Source organism: Monodon monoceros, unplaced genomic scaffold (genome assembly GCF_005190385.1).
Source record: "Monodon monoceros isolate NGI ecotype Baffin Bay Population unplaced genomic scaffold, NGI_Narwhal_1 Super_Scaffold_9, whole genome shotgun sequence".
NCBI lineage: Eukaryota > Metazoa > Chordata > Mammalia > Artiodactyla > Monodontidae > Monodon > Monodon monoceros.
Window position 1 is genome coordinate 19,581,350 of NW_021703786.1, and position 20,721 is coordinate 19,602,070.

The 20,721-nt window shown below is 57.9% G+C and overlaps 2 protein-coding genes across 12 annotated transcripts; one reads left to right on the forward strand and one right to left on the reverse strand.

Moving 5' to 3' along the window:
- The first annotated feature begins 1,174 nt into the window (after positions 1 to 1,174).
- RUNDC3A (RUN domain containing 3A) lies at positions 1,175 to 10,581 on the forward strand. 4 transcript variants are annotated; one of them, XM_029210641.1, is made up of 11 exons: positions 1,175 to 1,550; positions 5,188 to 5,303; positions 5,700 to 5,848; positions 6,035 to 6,120; positions 6,948 to 7,037; positions 7,151 to 7,231; positions 7,373 to 7,538; positions 7,652 to 7,809; positions 8,563 to 8,700; positions 8,815 to 8,921; positions 9,331 to 9,709. In XM_029210641.1, the coding sequence occupies exons 1-11, from the start codon at positions 1,444 to 1,446 to the stop codon at positions 9,348 to 9,350; spliced, it is 1,218 nt and encodes a 405-aa protein (XP_029066474.1). In that variant the 5' UTR covers positions 1,175 to 1,443; the 3' UTR covers positions 9,351 to 9,709. The 4 variants fall into 4 exon arrangements, with proteins under 4 accessions (XP_029066474.1, XP_029066475.1, XP_029066472.1 ...); XM_029210642.1 differs by having other exon boundaries at positions 5,715 to 5,848; XM_029210639.1 differs by lacking the exon at positions 9,331 to 9,709 and adding an exon at positions 9,953 to 10,581 and having other exon boundaries at positions 1,216 to 1,550.
- Positions 10,582 to 11,191: 610 nt separating this feature from the next.
- SLC25A39 (solute carrier family 25 member 39) lies at positions 11,192 to 16,541 on the reverse strand. Of its 8 annotated transcripts, none has more exons than XM_029213150.1 (13): positions 15,429 to 15,558; positions 15,038 to 15,140; positions 14,454 to 14,553; positions 14,261 to 14,320; positions 14,104 to 14,148; positions 13,720 to 13,853; positions 13,314 to 13,381; positions 13,046 to 13,170; positions 12,691 to 12,864; positions 12,254 to 12,363; positions 11,959 to 12,040; positions 11,801 to 11,881; positions 11,195 to 11,711 (listed from the first exon to the last, which is right to left on the reverse strand). In XM_029213150.1, exons 3-13 carry the CDS (start codon positions 14,536 to 14,538, stop codon positions 11,596 to 11,598), a joined length of 1,080 nt encoding a protein of 359 aa, XP_029068983.1. In that variant the 5' UTR covers positions 14,539 to 14,553; positions 15,038 to 15,140; positions 15,429 to 15,558; the 3' UTR covers positions 11,195 to 11,595. The 8 variants fall into 8 exon arrangements, with proteins under 8 accessions (XP_029068986.1, XP_029068983.1, XP_029068979.1 ...); XM_029213146.1 differs by having other exon boundaries at positions 14,104 to 14,163; XM_029213153.1 differs by lacking the exon at positions 15,038 to 15,140 and having other exon boundaries at positions 11,192 to 11,711; positions 13,720 to 13,829; positions 15,429 to 15,557.
- Positions 16,542 to 20,721: the final 4,180 nt, after the last annotated feature.

Genomic DNA, 20,721 nt, shown 5'->3' on the forward strand with positions numbered 1-20,721 from the left:
TCCTGCTCCTCTGTTTGTGCTAATGGAGGGTCCCTGCCTGCTGGTCATATTCAGATGTGGGTGCACATCTGAATCAATGTGGTGACATTGATCTGCCACTAGCGAGCAGAGTAAACCCAGTGAGTGGGCAGAGTTGGTGAATGGACATTCTTGAGGCCAGATGGAGAAAATGGGTGGACCCCTTGTAATTGACACAGAAAAGCTTTCTGTGGGAGCTGGGGATTTCAGTGGTTGAAAGAGAACAGGCTAAACAGAGGGATGGAGCAGGTGGGAGCAGTGCTGTGAGGGAGCAAAGGGTGGCAGGGAAGCCGGACTATGCCTCCATTTCCCCACCTTTCCCTAAGAGATGCGACCAGCACTGTAAATCGACTATACTTAAAAAAAAAAAAAAAAAGATGCAACCAGCTTTTCTGGCCTTGCAGAGAGGGTTGATGGCACCCTTCAGCAATTCTGGCAGCCAAGGGGTTAACCCCTCATGTCAGCTGCCTCTGGGGTGGTGTGAGGAGGTAGGACTCTGAGAAGAAGCAGTTACCTTGGCACCACTGTGGGCATCAGCTCTACTGCTGGAAACCTCCACAGAGCCCAGGCCCTTAGCTGCCAGTCTACTCTTCACTCATCGTCCCGAGTGGTCCCAGGCGCTGGGCTCCTACGGCTTATTCTGGTTTCCCCTCCCCCACCCTAGTATCTGTGGACTCCGCCGGCTGGTGCAGACAAGTCAAGCCAGGGCGCAGACAGACAGATATGCAGTCTCTGACTGCTCCTTGGTCTCCCGGCTCAGCAGCGTAGGGCCACCTGCGCTCTCTGGACGCAGACCTGGCCTGGCCTCGCTGGGAATGCCGAGACTGAATGGGGGGGGGGGGGGGGGGCCTGGATGAGGGTACAGGAGGTGAGGAGAAATGAGAAATCTGAGATAGACACCACTGATCACAAGTCAGAAACAAGGGAGTAGAGGCGTCGGAGCTCAGAGACGCTAGGCGTGGGTCGCGGTCTCTGAGCATGGGGGTGGAGAACAAGCCAGAAGCCCCTTTTCTTCCTTCCAATCGCTGCCTCTCCCTGGGACCCTCTCCGCCCTCCCTGCGGCCCCGGCCCTTTCCCCTCCCCCCAAAATCCTGCGTCCTCTGCGGATTGGTCCCCGGCCTTCCGGGGGCGGGGCCCGAGGACCCTGACGTCACCTGCCAAGGGGGGCGGGCGGCTAGGGAAGGGGGGTGACGGGCCCCGGCTCAGCACCTCGGAGAGCTCCCTCCCCTGCCTTGTTTTGCTCCGGAATCGCCGCCGGGGGAGGGAGCCAGGGGGCCCGGCCAGAGGCGCAGCGGCTGGAGGATGGCCGTGGAGGGGTCGAGGGGCCCCGGCGGGCAGAGGGCCCAGCCGTGATCCGGCGGGGGGCCGGGGCTGCGGGCGGGTGGCGGGGGCAGCTAGAGGCGGCAGCAGTGGCTACACATCTGGATGGAAGCGAGCTTTGTCCAGACCACCATGGCTCTGGGGTTGTCCTCCAAGAAAGCGTCTTCCCGCAATGTGTCTGTGGAGCGTAGGAACTTGATCACCGTGTGCAGGTGGGCACCGCTGGCGGGCGGGGGTGGGGTGGTCAGGAAGAGGCGGCGGGGCGGGCTGCGGAGACCTGGACTGAGCGTGCCCGCGGGAGGATGCACAGCAGCCGCGGAGAAAAGGGAGGGGGCACAGGGTTAGGAGGGGCGCGTCCGCTATCCTCAGGCCCAGGCCTGGAGGGGGTTTGGAGGTCTGGTCCCTACCCTTCTAGGCCAAGCCAGGCCTATGCCCAGCCTGGGGCCTGGGGGTGAGGGGTGTTTAATTGGCACTGCAGCTTCCTGTGAGAACCAGGAAGTGACATTGTGTGTGAGGGGGAGGGGTGGGGATGGCTGGCTCCCTTGCTGGGGGCGGGAGCTGGGTGGGCAGAGGAGAACTGATGGGATAGGGGGATGAACGCCCTCCAAGCGTACCCTCATTCCCACTCCTGTCAGCCTGGCCTCTCTGGGGTGGGGCTTTTCTGGGAGATTTTCCAGTGCTCAAATCCTGGATCAGGGATGGTGCCCTCCTCCATCTCTGGGCAGTTGCAGCCTACGGCAGGGTCAACTGGGCATGTAGGCAAAGTCCCTGAATGCGTCCAGTGAAGGCACGGCACTGCCACTGCCTTGGGAAGGACTGAGGGCCTGACCGCAGAAGTCTGGGTCTCCTGGGTTCAAGGGGAGGAGATTGGGAGGGCAGAGCCATTGGTTCCTGAGGGTGGGGCTGTCGCAGTGTTGGGAAGACCTGCCCACTTTCCTGGGGCCAGGAAGTGAAGCTTCCCACTTCCCAGCCCTGCAGTGATTCACCCCCGCTGTCCTGCCGTGAAGCCAGGAATGGCCAGTCTCTCAGCCCCCACCTGCACTCATCTCCCCGCCTAGGATGCCCCTGCCAGCTTCCTTCTCCACCTCCCCTCTTCCCCACGCCGCCTCTGAGGGCAGGGTGCCCCCAGTGCAGGGCTCAGCTGTCTTCCCTTGCCAGTCCCACGTGCCTGCACACTGGCCTTGGTCCTGCCCCTTCCCCCAGGAATCAGTGCCCACCTGATGCCCTGGCTTCCGTATCCTACAGCTCCTTCCAGGTTCCTGGGCACACACCCAACCGTACTGCGTCTGTCTCACACCATTATATCCCTAGTGCCTAGCACGGTGCTGCGCACATCTGACCTCTGTAAAAATGCCTGGAATGTTATAGAAGGAATGAGTGCAGCAATGGCCCAGCCCAAACGCGGTCCCCTGCCTCCATGCTCACCCCCCACACCCTGCCAGCGTGTGGTGTAAAACACAGATGGTCCTAGATTCAAGCTCTTATTTTATCAGTTATGAGCTGTACAACCTTGAGGAAGTCTCCTAACCACTCTGGGCCCTGGGTACCTCATCATCCCCACTGTAGACGTAATAGCCACACCCAGGAGTGTGCCGAGCCCTGTGCTTGGCACACGAAAATCGCCCCGTCCCGATGCCATCCTTCCAGTCCCTCTCCTCTCGCTTGATCTCCTAGGTTCCTCTTCCTTCTCTTGCCTGCCAGGACAGCTGGGCCTGTCGAGTGTGTGGGAAAGGGGGGAACTCCCCTTGGCCTAGGCTGCAGAAGCAGAGGTTCTGGTGGATTGGAAGTGCACTTAGAGCTGGGATGTGAGGTATAGAGTTTTGGGGAAGATTGGGAGCATGACAAAGGCTCAGGAACCCCTCGGGCCCCTGCCGCCTCTTCATTGTCACGTGGTTCGCCTCCAGCTCCCAGAACAGTTCCCTTTAGCAGGCCGAGGGCTCCCCTGGGCCCTGGCCGCCCTGTCTCCATGGTAACCTGCAGCAGCCTTGCACCTCTGAGCAGGGGACACACCATGGGGCTCCTGGGGGGGGCAATGACCAGCTGCAGCACCCCTGAGGACAGATGGCAGATGGCTGCCATGCTGAAACCAGCCGCAGGCCCCCACTGAGGTCTGACCCAAATGACCAGAAGAAATCACGGGGGCAGGGCTGCATAATGAAGCCCAGATGAATGCCCTAAACACAGGCTATCCCGTTAATGGCCCAGCTCCTCACCACCCCTACCCCATGGCCTGTGCTCACCTTCTCTCAGTCCTTCCTGGGATCTGAACCAAAATTTGATGAGACAGGTACCATTGTTCTTGTTTGCACCTGGGGAAAATGGGCCTTGGAGAGATTAAATGACTGTCCAAGGTCACCAGGTATTGCACGGACACAAGATTTGGGTCCATCCAGGCTGCCTCTCCCTAGTGCAACTCCAGCACTGACCTGGCTCTGATTTCAGGCCAGACCAACTAACTCTAAGCCCATAGGGAAGGGAGGAAGGTCCATGGGCTTGGTTGTGCTATTGCCCTGAGAGCCTCAGGGGCCAAGGCTTGAGGGCTGGAGCACAGAGGGCAGAGGAGGCAGGGGTTGGTCGGGGCCTCGGTGATCCTGACATCCACCAGGAGGCCACAGATATAGCAGAAAGAGCAAGGCCTTTGGAGTCAGACATACCTGTTGACTTCTCGCAAGCTGTGTGACTTTGAACAGATCAGTCAGTCTCTTGGACCCTCAGTTACCTTATCTGTCAAATGGAGCTGACAGTGGCAGCTGAGGACCCAGGGCTGTTGTAAGGACGGATGGGATAAAACACGCAGAGTATAGTGATGGGCACATCACAGGGCTTGATGAGCTGAGGGTAAAAAGGACAGTTCCAAGCAGCCCCCATATCCCTGGATACCCCACTCCTGCTATGCCACCCATAGGGGGCCATGGTGGGATGTTGGGAGCCATGTCTTCCTCCCTGTCCCAGCCCACTGCAGTGATGGCCGGTGGAGATTGCAGGCATAGGGACTGCAGAAGGAGCTGAGGCTCCGGGCAGGACTGGAGGGAGGGACGGGGGCTGCTGTGCTCCAGCCTCTCAGCCCCATTGGCTTCCCTTGGCTTCCTTCCTCTCTGAGAAGCCAGGTGTCCGGGCCCCCAAGCCCCCTTCCAGAGATCTGCTGCCAATGCCCCCTCCCACCCACTGAGTGTGTCAGACCCACACCCTGCACCTCCCCCGGCCCAGTTCTGCACCGCCTGGTTCTGGGCAGCTGGTGTGTGGGTGGCCAAGTTAGGAAGGAGAAGGGGGAAGGGGGGCATCCGTGTGCTGGAAGCCCACCTGGCCACCCATGCATGCCTACGCTCCATGTGCTTGGTGCCAACTCACATGCCCTGGTACAGGTGACCCGCACCCCACCCCAGAAGGGACTTGAGATCGTTCCAGCAATAGCAGAAGGCAGCTCGAGGACGGGGCACAAAACAGCTCCTAACTCCTACCCGACCCCTACCCTTCTCTGACAGAGAGAATGCAACTCCAAAGGGTGGGCAAGGAGGAAGGGGCTCTGGGCTAGCCCGCTGATTCTAGGTGCCTCATCTTTCTACCGATTGTTTCATCCCCTCTCATACCTTGTTCCTGAAGCTTTCTTTCTCTGCCTCTCACCTCTCCTGTCACCCACTTTGTCAATCAGTCTCCCACCTGCCACCCTACTCTCCCATGTCACAGCCCCTCTATGGGTCACTATAGTCTCACCTGTCTCCCGCCCTCTTTCCCTCTGCTTCCCCACCACGTCCGTGCTCTTGGTGTCCTCTTCTCTGCCTTCCTTCTACCCCCATCACCTTGTCTTCTCACCTGACACCCTACTGCCCCTTCTCCCTCCCCCTCACCCAGGTTCTCTGTGAAAACGCTGCTGGAGAAGTACACGGCAGAGCCCATCGATGACTCATCTGAGGAGTTCGTGAATTTTGCAGCCATCTTAGAGCAGATCCTCAGCCACCGCTTCAAAGGTGGGCCCAGGTTCCTGTCCCCCCACTGCCCAGCCCTCCCAACTCCCAGCCTTTGGCTTCCAAGCTACCTATCCCCCTCTGATCTACTCTGTGGCTTTCTGAACTCCATCATTCACCCTGGCCCCAATTCTAGACCATGCGCCGAAGCTCACGCACAGAGCTGGGAAGAGGGGAGGGGATCTTCTGGGCACAAGACAGTGGGTGTCCACAAGCCCCAGCCATGGGTGTGCAGTTATGTGCCCTGTACATACATGCATGTGTGTGCACGTGCGTTTGGGATAGGCACTACGCGCGTGCATGGCTGCTTACACTTATGCATGTGTGTGCCCCATTACATGGACCCTCTCCGAATTCCCTGGTCTTGCTGAGTTGAGCCCCCTCCCTGCCCTGGCTCAGCCTGTGCCCCAGCAGGTCCGGTGAGCTGGTTCAGCTCAGACGGGCAGCGGGGCTTCTGGGACTACATCCGCCTGGCCTGCAGCAAAGTGCCCAATAACTGCGTAAGCAGCATCGAGAACATGGAGAACATCAGCACTGCCCGAGCCAAGGTAGGTGGCCTGCAGCAAGCAGGGCCAGGGCAGCTGCTCCCTGCTCTGGATACAGGAGGGCTGCCTGTTCCTTGGTCCTGGCCCCTGCCCAGGGGCACTGGGGAGAAGGGCCACAGGAGATCCAGACCCAGTGGTGCACACCTGAGTCCCTTCGGGGCAGCAAGTAAAGGTGAGCGTGCTTTCCAGGGCCGGGCGTGGATCCGGGTGGCACTGATGGAGAAGCGCATGTCGGAATACATCACCACAGCCCTACGGGACACCCGGACCACCAGGTCAGACCTCCTCAGTCAGTGTGGACCACAAGTCCCAGTGTGTACATTCATTGCCTAAACACACTTGACCCTTAAGTTCCTGCTGTAACCTTCAGTACCTGGACTACAATTCCCAGTATGCACTGCTAGTTTCCATCTCCCAGACTGTCCACCAGTCAGCTGGGCCTGCAGTCCCAGAACACACCTTTAGCACCACCACCACCTCTTCCAAGTCAAATTCATTATCTCCCATGACCCCCAGCACTGATCTCATGCACAGCTCTGCTCTTAGACACAGCTCTGGACAAGCCTCAACTGTGTATCGTTTTACTTGTTGGCCTTCCCTGGCCTACAATGCAGAGCCCTACCTGCTCCCCAAACAATAGCAGCAGTCTGTACTTGCTACCCACGGCCTCCAGAGCCCCAGGGCTCAGAGCTTCAATCCCTGCACTGTGGGTTTTTAACTGCATTGTGTCTCTAGCCTGTCCTCACATTTCAGAGTTCACATCAACGTATTTTTGAGCATCTACTGTATGCCAAGCACAGTTTTAGGACTTGTTTCCTGATTTTTAAGGATCTGGGTGACCCAGTACTTGGTGGGGAAGGGGGAGTTCTGAAGATGGAGGTCTAGTCTCAGGGCACACACGTTCTAATAGGTGGGAAACACAGGTGCTATCCCCAGTGGGCCCCAGTCTGAGGGGGTGAAAAGATCCACAGCTGAGGGGTGAGCAGGAAAAAGATACCTCCTTCCTCTAGGAAAGGTTGGTAATAAGCCAACAAGAGACGCTCTGAGGGATGGGGCTCCCTGGGAGGATGCTAAACCGGCAGTCCCTCACCCCTCCCCGCAGACGTTTCTATGACTCGGGAGCCATCATGCTGCGGGAGGAAGCCACGGTCCTCACCGGGATGCTGATCGGACTGAGCGCCATAGACTTCAGGTGGGGCCTGGGTGGCCGTGGCCATGGTGGGGGGTTGAGGTTGTTTCTCTGCGAAGGTCCGCACTCCCATCCCCTCATACCTGCCCCCAACCCTGTGGCTGCTCTGCCCCCAGCTTCTGCCTAAAGGGCGAAGTGCTGGACGGGAAGACCCCCGTAGTCATCGATTACACGCCCTACCTAAAGTTCACCCAGAGGTGAGCAGCCCGATTGCGGCGGGGGTTGCTGGGTGCGGACAGACAACGGCCCTGAGGGGCGGGGATTGCGGGAGACGGGCGGGCTGGGCGGCATCCTGGTCCCCCTGCCCAAGGGGGTGCCCACTGCGCCCTCCTTCCAAGCTACGACTACCTGACCGACGAGGAGGAGCGGCACAGCGCCGAGAGCAGCACGAGCGAGGACAACTCGCCCGAGCACCCGTACCTTCCTCTCGTCACCGACGAGGACAGCTGGTACAGCAAGTGGCACAAGATGGAACAGAAGTTTCGCATTGTCTACGCGCAGAAGGTGCGCGGTGCGCGGCGGGGGCGGGGCGGGGGGGTGCTTAGAGCCCGGCAGAAGGCGGGCGGCCGCTGGGACCCCCTCCTCTCGCCGCCGGGGCTGAGCCGGCGCCCCCGCAGGGCTACCTGGAAGAGCTGGTGCGTCTGCGCGAGTCGCAGCTGAAGGACCTGGAGGCGGAGAACCGGCGGCTGCAGCTGCAGCTGGAGGAGGCGGCGGCGCAGAACCAGCGGGAGAAGCGGGAGCTGGAAGGCGTGATCCTGGAGCTGCAGGAGCAGCTGTGAGTGACGCCGCGGCCCTGACCCCGGTCCTCGGCCACCGCGACCACATCACCCCAGGGAACCCCCGCCATCGCCCCCACTGAGTCTAACGCCACCTTTCCTTATACCGAGCACCAGCATCAACCCCCCGAGTCCGTCACTGCCACCCGGAGATCCAGCCCCCTCCCCGCCACCGCGACCTAACATCATGCTCGACATAAGGCCCCCCACCAACCGGCTCCCCACTTCACCCTCAACTACCCGACATAAGCTAGAATGGCCATTGAACAGTACTCCTGGGGCCCCAAGATTACAATTAAGGACCTCTAATTAATGTGACTCAACGACCTTCAACATGACTGCATTATTCCCTCTGTTCACCACTCCTCTGATCTGCAGCGTAGGTCCACTGACCATCGTCACCCACCGTGACCCCTGACCTCACCCCTACCCATCCCTCTAACCGTTCCCCTTGAAACGTTTTCATCACTGTGACCTCCCAGCATGATTGTGGCACCCCACCCTGACTGACCCCTGCAACATCTCATTATTCCCCTAACCCCCAGCACGAGTGCACTCACTCCTGTCACCGCCGTGGCCCCCCCAGTACCTTTCACTGACTCCCAGGATCTGCCCCACTGATCCTCAGCATTCATACCCATTTCTGCTACCCAGGTTTCAATCCTAACCCCTCCCCTCACCTCTTGCTGAGCCCCTCTTCCCCACTTCTGCTCCCTCTTCCAGCCAGGCCTGACCCCCCCTCCCCATCCCAGGACAGGTCTGATCCCCGGTGACCATGCTCCCCTGGCCCAGGGTTCCAAGGACGTCACCACACGCCTGGTCAACCAATGGCCGTCACTGGGAACACTCAATGGGGCCGAGGGCGCCAACAACCCTAAGCTCTACCGGAGGTAAGCCCCAGGCAGGCTTGCCTTGGCCTTAGTGCCACTCCCTCCTCTACCAGGGAAGAGGGGCACTGGGGCCGTGGGCCTCTGCCCGCACACCAGCTCTCTGCTTTGCTACAGACACAGTTTCATGAGCACGGAGCCGCTGTCGGCTGAAGCCAGTCTGAGCTCGGACTCCCAGCGCCTGGGAGAGGGCAAGCGGGACGAGGAGCCCTGGGGCCCCATTGGTGAGCCCCCCAATCCAGCACCCATCCCGGAAGGGCTGAGGCCAGGCCTTGGGGCTTGTAGTCAGGCCCTGGCCACTTCCCTCATTCATTCAACTCTTCCCAAGAACCTAGCACAGCAACTGAGAGCTTGGTTTGGGGCGTCAGGCAAATCCCAGCTGCGCCTCCTCTGTGCGAGCTTGGTCACTGATTCCACCTTGCTGAGCCCTTCTCATCTGTAAAACAGGGATGTTGTTTAAAATGATCACCAGTGTTGGCATATGGTGAGGGCTCCATGGCTTTTGGCATCATGACGTCCTCAAGAGCCCCGCAAATCCTCAGGGAGTTCTTCGCCTAACTAATTTGCTCTTAACTCATGCACTCTGTGAACCAGTCGCCTGACCGTTGTTTCCCCCTTTTCTTTGGCTGCCAGGAAGCTCAGAGCCAAATTAGTGGCTCCCTTCAAGAGAATGTCCAGGACTTCAACGCATGCATTTTGTGTTGCCCTCCCCCCTCTGGCTTCACCTTGGTTTCCCACCCTAGTTTTCCCGGTGCCTGGACTACCTGTCTTTTCTTTCTAAAAACCACACTGTACTGGACGACCCTAGATCTTCTTTGACACAAGGCAGGCTATGGACGTGGAACCCCGCCACACTGTGTTTGTGATTGTCCGTGTGTCTGTCTCCCCACCAGACTGTGAGCTCCGTGAGGGCAGGGACTGTCTCGTCCGTTCTCTGTATCCCCCGTGCTTGGAACGGAACAAGTGCTCACCGTGTGTTTAATAAATGGACAAAGAGAGAGGATGAACCCTCGGGGGGAGACAGAGACATAAACTGACGATTACAATACAGTGTCCCAAGCTCTGTGCATGGAAACGGGCAGGTGCTTACCAGGGTTTAACTGAAAAAGGCAAGCGCTCCAGAAATGAGGAAGGTCTCCGGATGGGTGACCTGAGGGCTGTCCCTTCACCGCCTGCACCTGTGCACACCCAACTCACACACGCAACTCGCACACACAGACCAGTTGGCCCCGCCTCACCCGCCCTCTCTCCCCAGGGAAGGACCCCACGCCCTCCATGCTGGGCCTCTGCGGCTCCCTGGCTTCCATCCCCAGCTGCAAGTCCCTGGCGAGCTTCAAATCCAACGAGTGCCTGGTGAGCGACAGTCCCGAGGGCAGCCCGGCACTGAGCCCCAGCTGAGGAGCGGCATGGGTGGTGCCGGAACCCCCTGCCACCTTTCCTCACAGTCCCCCAATCCAGGCCACCCTCCAGAGAATGCTACCCACTCAGCCAGGCGTCTTGGGAGACACCCTTTGCTTCTAGCCCGGTTCAGCTTCTTGCCCGTGGAGGCAGGAGCTGCCAAGGGAGGCAGCTTGGGCCAAGAGGCAGGGGCACCGGGGCCACAGGGAGCCCTCAGGAAGCTTATTCTTCTGGCGACCCTGCTGCCTGGCTAGCTCCCTACCGGACTCTCCTTCGCTCATCTCCCCGCCCTTCTCAGGAGCTGGTGGCCCAGCCTGGCACTGCCGCCTCCCTTGCCTCTCCTGTCTGTCCCTGTGTATGCCCCCGAGTCATTCCTTCCTCAGCCCCCAGGCTGGGGGGGGGCGGGGCGGGGGGCAGCTATGAGGGTAGCAGGCAAATAAAAACCAGAGGACTGCGAGCAGCCTTGTCTGTGGGGGGACTGGGACAGGGCCCTGTTCTGAGGTTGGCAGGATGCAGCGGGGCTAGTGCTGGGCCCGTAACCAAGGTGATGCTAGACCAGATAAGATCAGGTGTGCCCCCTGGGAGCAGACTGGTCAGAATAATTCAAGAAGTGGGGGGCTTCTGTATCAAGTGTCCTAAATATTCGGTCAGCCCAGGGAAGGACAAAAACATGTAAGGACCCTTCAACTGATACTCTTTGGTAACTCATTTACCCCAGGCAGAGAAGATGCTGGACATCCTGGGTGGCAGGATGGAGAAGGCAAGGCCTGGCAGGACCCCGTTTCCCTTCCATCATCCTGAGCAATACAGCTTCGGCCTAGAGATCCAGACCCTTCCGTTAGGCCAAAGCCTGGCAGTGAAGCCACCCTCCCTCCTGGGTTGTCGCTTAAGTGTACCCTTGGAGAGAGGTCTCACCACCCTCTCAACTCAGGGTCCTTATCCCCACCTGCTCTCACTACACTGTGGGAGGGGTCCTCTACATGGGTGCCACCTGGGCAGCCAAAGCCAACATCAAGGTCCCTTCAAGCCCTCTTCTGTGCAAATCACTCACCAAATCCTGCTTCCCACCCGCCCCAGAGACCCCCACAATCAGAGGCAGTGGAAAGAAGTTTATCATCTTTAGACGCAAGGAATTAACAAGGGTGGGTGCAAACTATGCCGGGCGCAAGGTTTCGCGGCTCCTGGAGGCAGGCCCAGCTACAGCAAACCCACAGGGAAAAGAAGGGGGGGGGAGAAGTTAGCAAATTGGGTCTTGAACTTGAGGGGAGGGCGTGATGATTCCTGGGGCTGGGGAATGGGGAACAGCAGGAAGAAAGTGGTCTGAGAGAGGAGGGGTCGGCGTGGGCCCAGAGGGGCAGCCGCCTACCCCTGGGGCTCAGAGTGGGGAGGAAAGAGAAATGAGGCCCCTCCCCGCAGTGCTGAGGAAAAGGCACTTGGCTCAGTCTCCTCCTGCCCCACTCCCACCACGGAAGAGGTCGAGTCCTTGTCCCCTCGTTCCTTTCAAGGGCCCAGAAACTGTTCCTGGTTGAGCCTCTGGAAGAAGCTTTTACCGAACTCATAAGTGCTAATCATGATGGCACAGGACGGGGCGGCCTTGATGATCCTCGGGAGGAAGCCTGCGGTGGGAGGGGGAGGCTGGGGTCAGAGGTTGGGTCCCCGGGAGCCCCACCTCCACCAGGGAGTGGACACACACACAGCCGCTCACCTGCGAAGAGGCCCCTGGTGCCCGACTCGGCCCGGATTCTCCGCAGCAGCAGCCAAGTGGAGTCCGCGTGCGGGGGTGTCACTGCAAACCAAGGCGAGGCCCTGTAGGACCCCGCTGGGACCCGCCTGCCCTGCCCCGCGCCAGCCAGGGCCCCTCACCTCTCACAGCCCCCACCGCTCCTAGCGCGACCTGGCGTTGAGTCTTCACCACATCGAAGGGTAGAGTCAGGATGGCCGCCACCTGGTGGGGTGGCGAGAGGGCTGGTCTCCGCTCCCAGGACCCCCATCCCCTGCATGCGGCCAGGGTCTGCCAGCCCCAGCTAGAGCTTCAGAAGGGCAGGGGAGCGCACTCCTTGACAGGCAAGCAAGGACTCTTTTCCGGAGCATCTGCAGCGGCCCTCAGGTCACCCCAAGGACACCTCTACTGGCCACACTCCCAGCCTGGTCAACTCACCGTCCCTGAGATGCCACCAGCCACAAAGCTGATGCCCACGGAGGTCTGGTCCTTCGGCCTGAGCCCGTGCAGCCAGCTCTTCACCAACTCATAGTCGAACCAGTACACAGCTTGGGGACACAGGGGTTCGTGCGTTAGAGATGGGAAGCGCAGTGGGACAGGCCACGAACCTCCCACCTTTCACAGACCTATATCACAACCACTCCCTCCCAGCTACGAAGCCTGCCTGCCACGTGCCAGTTCCCGTAACAGGCCCTCTGCAAGAAGCATCTTGTGAAAACCTTGCTGAATATCCCGCCCGCTGGGGCCACTTCACAGATGAGACGTTCTTGGCTCCGAGAATTTACGTGACTTCAAGGTCAGTAGTAGCAAAGCTGGGACTTGGCTGTAGACCTCTTGGGCTCCCTCACCCCAATCCCTGCACTCCTGGCGCCTACCTGAGAAGGGCACATCCCGAAGGGCAGTGGGACCCCAGCCCAGCCACAGTGAGCGCCAGCCACCTTGAGCCACAGCTGCTCGGACGCAGGTGCCCAGCTCCCGGTATGACAAATGCTGAGCCTGCAGCTTTGTCCGCACCAGCTCCAGGGGACTGACCACAGTCACAGTGCCCACTGCGGGGACCAGTGAGGAGGGGTCAGTTTACAGGTCCCAGGGGCAGCCTGCCCAGAGTCTGGGGGCCTTGAACGTCCCCCCCCCCACCCCTAGGCTGGCAGAGGTTGGAGCTGGGAGTCCAGACTGGGCTCCGGCACAGGTGGGGTCAAAGGAAGGTGGAAAGCCCAGGGCTGTGCTCACAGCGGGCCAGTGCGCCAGCCACCATGGGTGCGTAGAGATCAGAGGTCAGGGCTCGACCACACAGGAAGGCCTTGAGTTGGTCGTAGGCGGTGAAGTAGATGGCAGTGGCTGGCACAGTCATCACCCTAGGGGTGTGAACAGGTTAGCCAAGACTCCCCAAAGTTCCCAAACCTCCCAAGCTTCTCCTGCCCCACCCAGCCAGCCAACAGGGGAGTAAGGGGTCAGTGGGGTATCAGGGGAAAGCAATACGCAGAACTGGGGTACTCACAGGGTGGCTGGGAGGCCGCTCCACAGGGTCCTCGTGCCCTCATGTCTCACAATCTTCACAAAGGCATCCTGGCCAAGCAGACACCAGCCCAGGAGGAGGGAGGATGAACATGAACAAGGCTTGTGGTGGGGCTGGCCCAGGCTGGGCCCTAGCCTGATGCCCTCGCTCCTACCCAGTAGCCCCTCAGGCCTCTACACGTGGAATTCCCTATTTGGCTCCAAACAGACTCCTGTTCACCCTTCAAAATCTTGTGATGGCCCCACCTCCTCAGGAAAACCCTTCCCAGACTGAACTGGCCACCCCTATGTGCTTTGCGCTACCCGTTCTTTCCTGGGTCTGCTGCCTGACCAATCTGAATCCCTCAGGAATGCCAACAGACCCAGCTAAGGGTACAGCTGCTCCTCACCACGGTGCCAGTGAAGCGACTGGGGTCCTGAAACCAGGTGGCACAGCGGGCACCATTTGGGCACAGGTACAGGGGCTCTAGGACACCATTGCAGTACAGGAGGCATTTCCCTGTGGATTGGAGAGAGGAGGGCACTGGGGAAGGGGAGGCGCGTTAGCATGACAGAGCCCTGGAACCTCACAGGGAGGTGGTGAGCTCCCATACCTGGAGGGCCAGCAGAGCCTGGGGTCCCTGGGTGGACGTTCTTGTGTAGGACAGAGAGCTAGCTAATATGATCTAGAAACGTGTACTAGTCCGTGGCTGTGAGGCCCCCGTGTGCCCTGGGGAGACTGGGACATCCCTCCCCAGGACACTTACAGGTTCCCCGTGGCGTGGGGCACTCACATTTGGCGTAGGAGAGGCTCCAGAGTCTGGAGGAAGACATCAGCTCTAAAACACAAGGCACTACCTCAAGTCACAAATGTTCCCCACCTGCCCCAGGGACCTCATCTCTGGGGACCCCTGACACCACTCTCTATTGGCTTCAGGGTCAGACACTCACCACTGGCCACCGAGGGGCGCTGAGACTGCAAGCGTACCTTCACCACGTCCAGGGGGGTCACTGGGGGAGGAGGGCAGGTCTGAAAGCTCCTTTCAGGACCCTGCCCCGAACCCCTCTTCCAGAGCCAAGTCATTTCTAATCTCTGGTCTGCCCCAGTCCCAAGCTGCCCCCACCCCACCATCCCAGGTCTTACTGAAGAGAGAGGTGACCACGGCCCCAGTGCCGGATGCCACCATTTGCTGGAGGGGACTAATGCCCCCAGGGTCCTGGTCAGCCATCTTGTAGCTTCAGTTCTGAAAAACAAACGTCAGTCAATTGGAGCACAAAACCGGAGTCAGGGGGAGGGAGAGAAAGGAGGCAGAGGCTCTTGGGGACACTAGCTGGACCCTCACCCCACTCACTCACTATGAGTTTCGCATAACCACTTTTTATAGCAGTTACTGTCAACTCCACCTTGCCAAAGGGGAAAGAGGCTCAGAGATGAGGTGACCTGCCCAAGGTCACCGTGAGAGTAGTTAGGAAGGAATCTGGGAGAGTCATCCATCAGTTAATGAACGGTAATGACCCACCACCATTCCTCACCCTCGCCATACTGGCTTACTGTGCACCTCTTCAGTGCAGGTGCCCGGGTTGGCCTGGGGGACCCAAAGATCAAAACGCCTGAGCCGCCCCCCTACGCCCCCCACTCCAGCACCCAGCCCCAAGGCGGGCGCATGCGAGCCTCGAGTCACCGGACGTGGAGAGGTAGAGCCCGGCAGGGAGGGAAAGGTAACAAACCTGAGGGCGGCGAAGGGTCCGTCCACTCTCTGGGACTGCAGGCGGGGGTGCCCGGCCCTCCCCCGCGCCCGTCCTCCCGAGGCCGGAGGGCCAAGCCCCAAGCCTGGATGGGAAGGATAATCGCTCTGCTCCCTCTCCCTCAAAATCTCTTTCTCGGGGGAGCCGGTCGAGAGTGCGGGAAGTAAGGATGGGGAGACAAGGTCGCTCTTCGCCCCTCGGCGACACTCTCTGTCCTGGCCCCGCGCGCAAGGGGCGCCCGGTGGGGCCGACTAGGTCGGCCCGCGACTCCCGGCCCCCATCCAGACCCGGCTCAGGCTCCCGGGACCCCCAGAGACCCGACTCCCGCCTCCGCCCCCCGCCGGACCCTCAGCCCAGGTCCAGCCCCACCCACCTGGCTCTAGGCCGGTGCTTGCGCGGCGCGGCGCCCGGGGCCGAGCGGGCCCATAGCGGCTCCGCGGCCGGGACCAGCCCCGCGCCCGCTCGCTAAGCACCAAGGCCGACTGGGAAACTGGACGAGCCCGTCCCGCCCCTGGACGGCGCCGCGAGGCCCCGCCCCCCCACGGGCCGACCGGCCGCCTGCCCGGAGTGAGGCCGGCCCGCCCACTCGCGGCCTCCTCTGGGTTCCGCGCTAACGCGGGCCCGCGCGCCAAGGTCGCGAGTCTCCACGCCGCGCTTGACCTGGCGGCAGCACCGTACTTGACAGCGTATTTTCGCCAACACCACCCCACCAGCATCCCGGCCGAGCGCTGCTCCCGCAACCTTTCTAGACGAACGTGGGTAAAGCACTCTCCCCATCTCCCTCATTTGTTTGGTGGCGGGGGTTTGAATCAGTTCTTCCAAGGCCATGGGGGGCGATGAAATAGTGCTGGCAAACATTAACCCATCGGGCTCGTTGCTGAGGTTTTACAACTTTACGGCGACCGTATCAAACAGGGTCGTCCCTATTTAACAATCCATCGAGACTGCAACTGCAAAACCACTTGACAAAACTGAGGGGTACCCTGCGGGTGTGGGTAGTGAAGTTGACGAATAAATAACCCGGGCCAGGCAGGCTGGACAGAGAGGAAAGGCTGGCCCGGGAGCCGGGAGACGTGGGTTCAACCGGGTTTAACTTGGGCTTCGTCCCACCTCCCTGTGACCCTGGGCAAGTTACAACACCGCTCTGGGTCTCGGATTCTTCCTTCGCACAGGAATAGGACTGAGTAGGGGAGAAGGAGACCGACATTTCAGTGTTGGTTACTCTCACGAAACCTATTTCTTCTACGTCTCAGCACTTCTAGTAGATCATTATTAACCCCGTTTTACAGACGACGAAACGGAGGCTTAAAGTTAAGAACTGGACAAGTACCTCCCCCGCACCACATTGCCTCCCCGAGTGACAGGTGGGCGTTAATCCTGGACGTCTCTGATCCCGCTTCTCAGGAGCCGCATTTCTGTCCCGGGCCAGCCCCGCACCCGAGACCCCATCAGCTGCCTCGCTTTTAAAACTTTCGTGCGGCGAAGAGTGTCCTAAGAGAAAAAGGAACACCGGCTGCGAGCCTGCGCTTTTAAGAAGGGTAGGCTGTGATTTTGACGTCACCAGCTCTTCCGCCCCTCACCCCGAGAATGGTCGCGTCCGGGCCTGGAGTCGCCCGCCAGCCGGTGCACGCCGGGTTAGCACGTGGGTTCCAAGGGGCCAACAGTGTGCTTTCCCTGAGAAAAGACTTTGCGGCTCTCCACCGCTAGGAAGCCCGAAATGGGGGGCGGGGAGTGACCCGTGAAGTGCTGCTGATCAAAAGGGCCCTGAGAGAAGGCGCCCTTTACATGCCCTTCCCATACCAACTGAATTCTGAAATGACACAAAATAATTTTATAAACTGACAGGGCGAGAACCCAGCCCCTATTAGGTTTTATGTAAGTTATGACTTACACAGTTTCACAGCCATCAGCCAAGAGATAACTCCCCCCCATTTTACAGAGGAGGAAACTGAGGTCCTTGTGTGTGATGACTCCTGGTGTGGAGTAGAATCCAGACTTCTCCTACGCACTCTCCCATTTTTCACATGAGAAAATGGGGACCCCAGAGGTCAAGTTGCACCAAGATCACACAAATGAAAGAGCTAGAATTCAAACCCCCTCCTACCTGAGTCCAGAGGATCTCCCATCCCATCCCATTCTCAACCAGGGCTCTCTGCTCCCTGCAAATGTTTACTCAGGCCTCAGGCCCCAAAGAACTCTAAGATACAGCGTGGTGGGGCTGCACTACTTACCTGCCTCCAGATCAGAGCACTGGGAGGGCGGGACCTGGTTCCAATCTGGGCTGCCTGCTGCAGTAGCTGTGGGACCTCTAGCAAGTATCTAGAGTCCTTTAAGCCTTCGTTTCACCCATTTATAAATGAGCTGATGGGGATCAAAATACCCCTGCCTCATGGTAATTTGAGGATGTAATGAGTTAATAGCTCTAAAGTGCTTAGAGCCCTGTCTGGCACTTGGCAAGCAGCTGGTGACCACTACTATTATTACTGATTGCCCCCCAGCCCCACTCCAGGACCTGTGGCACAGAAAGTTCTGGAAAGGGTCTTTAGAGCAACCAGGATTCTGGTCCCACCTCTGCCTCTAAATGCAGGCACAGATAATGATAACTCCTTACACACCTTCTTCCCCAGAGCAAAGTAGCACAGCCAGGAATCAAACATGGTGACCTCTGAGCCTCAGTTTCCTTCACAGTAGAATGAGGGGCTTGCACTCCATTTCTGGTTTTCTTCTTGCAATAGGATGCCTTTGAGATTCGTCACTACACCTCAGTTTCCTCAACTGAAAATAAGGATGAGTTACCCATCCTGCTAATTTACAGACTCTTAGCTAAAGTCATGTCTGTGAAAAGCTGAGTTGACAAACAGTTCTGTAGTCCCACCCAGAGCTGAGTAGATCTCACTCCCTGCCATCCCCTACATGTAAATGCTTGGAGGCTGAGAAAACCTTGGTATAACCAAATGCCAGCATGCTGGCAACCATCTGGGCAGAAGGGAGAAGTTATCCACCACTGGAGCTGGTGGAGGTGTCGTCCAAGGACGATCATAGCGACTGCAGGGTGGATCCAGAGCCTTGAGATGCCCATGAACCTGTGGGGCTCCGGCTGGACTGGCCTGACCTGAGAAGCAAGCCTAGAGGCCTGATGAGGAGGCGGCCACTGTCCTGGCTGTCTCAGCCGCGATTCACGCTGACCACACACCCAGTGGTCCTACTAGAGGCAGCATGTGGCTCCATGTGGCCATCACCGGCCTCCTTGTCAGATGGAAAAACAGAAACTCCTTTCAACTGTAAAAGGGGAGAAAATAGTACCAGCCCCAGGGATTATCTCAGGGACTGATGGACAAGTCCTTGCCTGGCAAGTGAGGTGAACAGAAGATGGTTTATTGTAAGGCTGAATTCTTCCAGGGCAAGCCCCAGCTTGCACCCCCAGGGCCTAGGAAGACATTTATGGGGCTGAAGTAGGGCTCAGGTCCCTCCCGTGGACGCTACCAGCACCTCTGAGTTCAGGGCCTGAACCGTTCCCCCCCAGAGGTGCCTTCCTGTAGGCAAGGCCCCAGGCTGCAGGACCACTGAACAGGAGAAGAGAAATCCAAACTCTAGGCCTCACGTTAAATGCCAAGTCAGATCTTTGATTGGGCCCTGGGGGCAGGGAGGGGTGGGGAAGTTATAGAGGACTTTATTGTGACAACTGGAGAAAACTGAATAAAGCCTGTATCGTTGATATTACTTTATCAACGTTAAATTTCTTGAGTGTGGTAACCATACAGTGGTTTTGTAGGAGAATGTCCTTGTTCTTAGGAAATGCACACTGAGTGTTTAGTGGCACGTGTCTGCAACTGTCTCAAATGGTTCAGCAAAAATAAAGAGATAAAGCCAACGTAGCAAAACGTGAACAACTGTAGATCAAAGTGAAGGGTACATGGTGCTCATTGTACCATTCTTGCAATTTTTCTGAAGTTTTAAAAGGTTTAAAAATAAAAAGTTGGTGGGGAAGGGGATTTCTCCCTCTGAAATACATATATATTATGTATAGAATCAGAAAGCAACAAAGCTGGGGATTCCCTGGTGGTCCAGTGGTTAGGAATCGGGGCTTTCACTTCGGTGGCCTGGATTCAATCCCTGGTCGGGGAACTAAGATCCCGCAAACCATGAACGAGAAAACAAAACAAAAACAAAAAACACAACAACAAAGCTATCTTTTTTTTTTTTTTTAAGTATGTATTTATTTAGGCTGCACGCGGTCTTAGTTGCAGCAGGCACACCTGCATGCGGGATCTAGTTCCCCGACCAAGGATCGAACCTGGGCTCCCTGCATTGGGAGCACGGAGTCTTACCCACTGGACCACCAGGGAGGTCCCTGTGTTTTTTTTTTTTTTTTGAAGGTTAAAAAAAGAAATAAATGTAATAGCTAGAATCAGCCCACCCAGGGAAAGGCCTCTCTTGTCTCCCCCCAGCCCCTCCCTGGATTAAGAAGATGAGCTGGGAAGTTTCTGGACACCCAAGTCTTCATTGGGAGCACCCTGGGTGTGGTCTGAGGAGGTGGCCTCCAGAGGTGAAGGGTCCTGGCTAAGACTGCAGAACTGCCTTCCCCCCAACCCCCCGCCTGATGCCTGGAACTCTCTACTCTGCTGGGGAGTGTGGATTAATCTACCCCCGAGGAAGGCAGTTTTGGGCCATAGCCATCAAAATTCCAAATGCCCAACCCTGTGACTCAGCCAGGCCACTTGTAAGCATTCCTCCCTGATTGGCTTGCTCATGTGCGAAATGACCCGCCCTTACCGTAGCCCTGTTTGTAACAGCAGAATGCCATGCAAAGGGACTGCCTGACAATATCCCCATATAACAAATACCACCTTGAAAGGGATGCTGACTTCCACTTCCGAGTGTAAAACAACCTCAAAGATAAGTGTTAAATTAAACAGCGGGGCGGGGAGTTGTTCTCGATCTGAGCTCTACCGCCCCCTAGGGGAAATTTGGGGAATTTATGAGGCCATTTGTGATTGTCACAAGATCAGAGCCCCTGGCATTTGACAGAGGTCAGGGCAGGGATGCTCAATGTCCTATAAAGTGTAGGACAGTCTGACATTAACAGGGATTTATCCCCGTACACCTCGCAGCTTTCCTCTGTCTTTCTGGACAACCACATACAGTCGTCCCTCGGTATTCATGGCAAATCGGTTCCAGGAGCCCCTGCAGATACCAAAATCCGGGGATGCTCAAGTCCCTTACATAAAATGGCCTAGTACGGGGAATACAGTCGGCCCCTCTGTGTCCGCGGGTTCCACATCTGCAGATTCGAGAAATCTGTTCATAATTATCCGACCTCGAAGCCAGCTCTATTTCACCCATATCTTTTTAAATGATTTTATATTGATAATCTATAGAATTTCCCAGGAATAAAACTACCATGCAGTCTTCAGGAAGATGTGGCTTTGTCTCCGTTAGAACTTTACCAAGATTCATTCACCATTCAGAACATCTCATCCTGTTGGCCACCTGGCTGGTGTGAGCTGAGTTACTAACAAAATACTCCAGCGCTGAGCCTCCATTTCCGGTTCTCCATCGCCAGTGATTCATGGGCATCTGCAAGCTTCTGTTCTCTCGTGGAGTCAAGCCTGAGCTTTCACACACAGAAATACATATTATTTCATTCTAAATTACTTTCTTTTATT

Excerpts from the sequence above, each read along its gene's own strand:
- RUNDC3A (XM_029210639.1), top strand. The coding sequence starts at position 1,444 with ATGGAAGCGAGCTTTGTCCAGACCACCATGGCTCTGGGGTTGTCCTCC. Across the intron at positions 5,304-5,699 it reads CCTCAGCCACCGCTTCAAAG|CCTGTGCCCCAGCAGGTCCG; the intron begins GTGGGCCCAGGT and ends GCCCTGGCTCAG. Across the intron at positions 7,038-7,150 it reads CTGAGCGCCATAGACTTCAG|CTTCTGCCTAAAGGGCGAAG; the intron begins GTGGGGCCTGGG and ends CTCTGCCCCCAG.
- SLC25A39 (XM_029213147.1), bottom strand. The coding sequence starts at position 14,538 with ATGGCTGACCAGGACCCTGGGGGCATTAGTCCCCTCCAGCAAATGGTG. Across the intron at positions 13,171-13,313 it reads AGCGGCCTCCCAGCCACCCT|GGTGATGACTGTGCCAGCCA; the intron begins GTGAGTACCCCA and ends TCACACCCCTAG. Across the intron at positions 12,865-13,045 it reads GGCTGGCGCACTGGCCCGCT|TGGGCACTGTGACTGTGGTC; the intron begins GTGAGCACAGCC and ends TGGTCCCCGCAG.